Below are 5,165 nucleotides of genomic sequence, written 5' to 3' on the forward strand. Positions count from 1 at the left end.
TAATAAAGCTCATCTGAAGGAAATTTTCTTGAATTAAAAGAGAACATAAAAAAAGAATAATTCTTAAAGTTAAACATCGAAAAAAAAATTAAATATTTTTATATTTTGCGCTTTTGAAGCTTAACCCCCGCGTTCAAAACTTACAAATAGTAATTACAAAAATCCAAATAAAAAATTATTGCAAAGTTTTGTTCATACATTTTTATAAAAAAAAGTCAATTCTACGTATAAACGAGATTCGGGGACACTCTGTATACCTGAACAAAACATTCGCACAAAACGCTGTTACGAAATTACGTATTTATATCAAGAATGCGCAATGTGCAATCCTGACAATAAGGGAATAGGCCGAAAGACTTATTACATTAAGCATACAGAATAAAGGAAGATGTAGAGTCAAGAATATATAACAAAAATAGAGGAGAAAAAGAGATAAAAACAAGAAGTAAAGAAATGTCAATTATGTTCCAAAAATATAAAAAAAAATCGAAATTTTCATTGAGCAAAAAAGGAAACCGGCGCAATCATTATCGCAATAGACATCCCCAAAGTCTCTAGAGATAATTATGATATGCGAATACTCCGTCCTTCGTCCTTTGCGACGATGTCCCTGAACTATGTACACATATTTCGCAGGGGTTCGTGACTCGGCACGCGCGCAACGTTTTCGAAAATTCACAATCTGTCGACCGTGCGTCACGTGAACAAGACTCGGCACAACCTTTTCAGAACGACTACCGTCGCTCGTCGTTATTGTAGTCGGATCGACAGTACGATAGTCCCACGAGTCCCACGCGGAGATACCGTGATCGGTCGCAGGGAGCTAAACCAGGTAGGCCTGTCCAGAGGTGGGCGGGGGCGGTGGTGGCGGTGGTTGCTGCTGCCTCCAGGCGGTCCTCTCAAGGGTAGAGTAGTCCGAGTCGATGGACGAGTAGATGTGCTCGGACAGCGGCCTCCTGTGGTCCTCGCCAACGCCGCAGTTGGCGGTGTTGGTGGTGGCGACAGTGGTCGTGATGAGATTACTAGCTGGCACCGCGTCCCGGTAGGCGTGATTGACGGTTAACCTGGGTTGCGCCGGCGACGACGACGGTGGCGGTAGCTGCGGCTGCTGTTGTTGCTGTGGCAACATGGGGGGAAGCGGGGCACCGCCACACGAATAAGCGGGCGGCGCGTGTTGCAGCATCAACGCCGACGAGGCGTCCTTGAAGAGCGCAGCACGTTGACCGCCACGCAGCGTCGACATCCCGGTTTTCTCGAGACTACCGACACCACCGTCCAGGGTGTAGGTGTTGATGTTGCGTTTGTACACCAACGGTGAAGATTTGCTCTCGACGGACACATCGCCGACGGCTGTAGTTGTGGTAGTGGTACTAGTAGCAATGATTGCAGTTGTCGTGGACGACGGTATAGCGTACCTTAACCGTTCCCAGAACCTCTTCTCGCCCCATGTAAGTATGAGCGCTGCCGTTCTCAAATAGGGCCGCAGCTCGGGATCGCGTTCAACCTCGGTACTAATATTGCAAGCTTGGATGACGATCAGCTGGGAGGCACGACCGCGCAATGCTTCGTGCAGCGCTGCGCGAAACTCGAAACGCGACCATTCGGTTTGAAGGAAATCACGGGTAAGCACGATTAGCACGCGTCGAGATGCGTCCACCGCCTCGAGGACGGCTGGTGCGGGTGCAGAAGCGCGCAACACGCAAGGCAAATCCCGGTGATGGAGGCAGAGTCTCAGACCGGCCGCGCCGTGTTCCAGTTCGACTGCCAACGAGTGCAAGACAAAGTCCTCGTCGTTTGGACTGTAACACACGTAACAATCGTAGAGGCGATCGCGATCGACGTCGCAGCAGCCTGTGGTCATCGCGGCTGCAGGACCCATGCTCGCCGTCGTTACGGCTTTGCCCGGTTTCGTGCGCAAGAATCTCAGTCCATACTTGGAATAGGCCCAGGCGCCGACCGGTTCGCGAAACACGAAAGCGAGTACTATAATCACCAGCAAAACAATGATGGCTGAGAGAGTGGCAGCTACCAACGGTAAATAGTCCGATACCATGATACTCTCGATGACGCCACCTTGAGCGAAATAATCCGAACAGGCGGTTTCGTTGACATTTAAACGACGTCGATAAGATGGTCTGGCGTCGCCGCCGTAATAACACCATACATCGCCAGCGTCAATAACTTTGTGCGCATTGTCTGACACCCAAGAAGACAGCTCCTGCAGGAATTTGCAGCGGCACGACCATGGGTTGCCGCCTAGCGATAACTCGACCAATCGAGCGTTCAAAGTGACTTGCCACACTGGGAAGGTTACCAACCGATTGCCGTGCAATCTAAGAATCTCAAGCGATCGCAACGGCAAGAACGTAAGGTTGCCAATGAAGCCAATCATATTGTTCTGTAGATAGAGCTCGCGCAAGTGCGATAGTCGCTCAAACTCGAAGCCCTTGAGTTCACGTATCCGATTGTCTTCGAGATGTAGAATTTGCAGGTTGTTGAGGCCGTTGAAGGTGCGATTCTGGATGGATTCAATGCCACTGGCGTTTACGTATAAAACGCGCATGTTCTTACGGCCGATAAACACGTGATTCTGCAACTCTCGTAACACGTTGCCATCCAGATAGACTTCGGTGGCATCCATCGGTATCCTACGCGGGATTTCTTCGACTCCGAGACCTGAGCAATCGACTGCGTTCGTATTCCATGTACGGTCATTGTAACACTTGCAACCTGCTGGACAAGTCATCTCGCAATCACAGGCATCAAAATCGCAACAATGACAGAGGGCAAAACAATGCGCCTCGTAGCGACAGAGGAACTGTTCCGAGCGTGCAGTCGAGGCCGGGACGATGGCGACTCCCCGCGGCCCGGAGGTACGGCACATGGCATTGTCAAGGTCCATGACACGCGGATATTCCCTTGTCGAGGTTTGGTTATTGATGGCCGGCAACCAATCCATCGAGCAATTGCAGTTGAAGGGATTGCCACCGATGTAAAACTCTGGCAGTGGTTTGTTCTCCGGTACTTTGATCAGCAGTAGCGATGTTAACTCCATCGTCTCGATCATGTTCGCGTACATATCAACCCGAGTGAGATTCACTTTGTCAGCGAATGTGTTCGGTCGTACGATGCTGATGTAGTTGTTGTTGATGAATAATAGCTCCACGCTATCTGGCACAGACAACGGCGAGAGTTCAGTGATGCGATTGTGACTAGCGTCCAAAGTCTTCACTTTAGAATTGCGAATTTTGTAATAGTTGCCAAGACTTTCGATAAAATTTCCGTGAATGTCGAGCCACTTAAGATTAACAGGTATGAAGGCATAATCGAACCACTCTATGTGATTTTCCGATAAATTCAGTAACAGAAGACTAGTGATGCTGGTGAATACACCGTTGATTTCCGACAGAAAGTTGCCATCCAAGCGGATGGCTTCCAATTTGATATTACGTTCGAACGCGTGCCTTTCCACGTGTTGCACTTTGTTCCGAGCCAGATTGAGGATTTGGAGATTCGGCAAGTCCCAGAGCATACCGTGAGTCAGATTACCGATGTCGTTGCCGATTAAACGTAGACCAGTGAGTTGATGAAGGTTACGGAAGGAACCGTTGTGAAACTCGCTGATCCGGTTCTCGCCCAGGTCAAGGGTCTTGAGGAAGGCGAGGTCGCGTAATGCGTCCGGCACTGCAGTAAGCTCGTTACCGCTAAGATCCAGTTCCTTGAGATCAGAACAATTGCGAAACGCCATCGTGTCGATATTTGAAATCGAATTCCCGGACATGGTCAGACGATTTAGTACAAACAGTCCGTTAAACAGCTGTGCTCCTATAGTATGGAGCTTGTTGTCAGAGAGTTCGAGTGTATGAAGGTTGTAGAGTGGCAGAAAAGCGTTACTTTCGATACGGTCAATCGAGTTATTGCGTAGGTCGAGGATCTGTAGAAAGAACAAGTCCTTAAACATGCGGGCATCGATATGTGTCAGCTGGTTGTATGAGAGGTCAAGCACAATCAGGCGAATCAAACCGAGAAAAGTAGTCTCGTCGACACGATCGCTGCCAAGGCGATTATTCGCGAGATTCAGCACCAGCAGCTGCTCCAGCTGGGTGAACACGCCCCGTGGCAAATCACGTAGGCCGTTGTACGCCAGGTGTATCTCCCGTAGGTCGCGCGTAGTTTTGAACAAATCCTCGGGCAGCGAATCCAGAGAGTTGTGACTGACGTTAAATGTACGCAGCACAGTGAGTCCTTGTAAAGCATTTTTGCCGATCTCGGTGATCGTATTGCGCTGCAGATGTAACTCTTGCAGTTGCCGCAGGCTCACCAGCGGTCCGTCATCAAACAATTGCCGTAATTCATTGCGTGATAGATCCAGGATCCTGATATCGGCGCGACAGGATCCGCCGTTAGTCTCAGCGCGCACTGTTAGACCGATATCATCGATGTCGCGGATACGATTGCCAGTGAGATTGAGAGTCTGCAAATTGTCGAGCTCGCAAAGGAGTTTAGGCGGCAGCGCCAGTACATTACTCTCGACGATCTCCAGAGTATGAAGCTCGCGGAGGCCTCGGAGCGAACTCGGCGCGAACTCCAGGTATCTGGCAGCACCCCAAGCGGCATTGAACGTCTGTACGACGAGCCGCTTAAGATCCGGCAACGGCAAAAACGCATCCTCGGGGATACGTAACACCTTGCAGCCGTGCACGTGCAGTTCATGCAGACCGGCCAGCCGCTGCCAACTTTGCGCGTTCAAACTGCTCTCAAAGTGGTGCACGTCGCTGCAGCGAATCCGTAATTTAAGTGCGCCATCAAGGGACGGCGCCAGGGTGACGATCGCCGTAGGATCTAACACGCGAAGGGCGCAATCCGCTGAACGGGTGTCGTTGCCAGCCTCGTTGGTCCACCGGCAGGCGGCCGCGGCGGGACCAGGATGCGTCGACACCAGCAACAACAGCAATAGTGTTGTCGCGAACAGGCGATGGAACGGGGCGGCTGCATTCACCGTAGTCGCTGTTGACGTCGACCTCGACGTCGACGTCGATGACAATGTAGTTGAGGATACTGCCGATGATGTTGTCCACGATGATGTTGTCCACGGTGATGTCGTCCACAATGATGTCGTCAACGACGTCGTCAACGACATCGTCGTCGCCGCCGTTGCCGTCGTC

At 50.8% G+C, this 5,165-nt stretch overlaps 1 protein-coding gene across 1 annotated transcript; it reads right to left on the bottom strand.

Annotated features, from left to right (window-relative positions):
• Nucleotides 1-470: 470 nt before the first annotated feature.
• Toll-7 (Toll-like receptor 7) lies at nucleotides 471-5,159 on the bottom strand. Its single transcript, XM_018512627.1, has one exon. The coding sequence runs from the start codon at nucleotides 5,138-5,140 to the stop codon at nucleotides 824-826; it is 4,317 nt and encodes a 1,438-aa protein (XP_018368129.1). The 5' UTR covers nucleotides 5,141-5,159; the 3' UTR covers nucleotides 471-823.
• Between the last annotated feature and the right edge of the window lie 6 nt (nucleotides 5,160-5,165).

The sequence above is a fragment of the Trachymyrmex cornetzi genome, unplaced genomic scaffold (assembly GCF_001594075.2).
Source record: "Trachymyrmex cornetzi isolate Tcor2-1 unplaced genomic scaffold, Tcor1.1 scaffold416, whole genome shotgun sequence".
Classification (NCBI taxonomy): domain Eukaryota; kingdom Metazoa; phylum Arthropoda; class Insecta; order Hymenoptera; family Formicidae; genus Trachymyrmex; species Trachymyrmex cornetzi.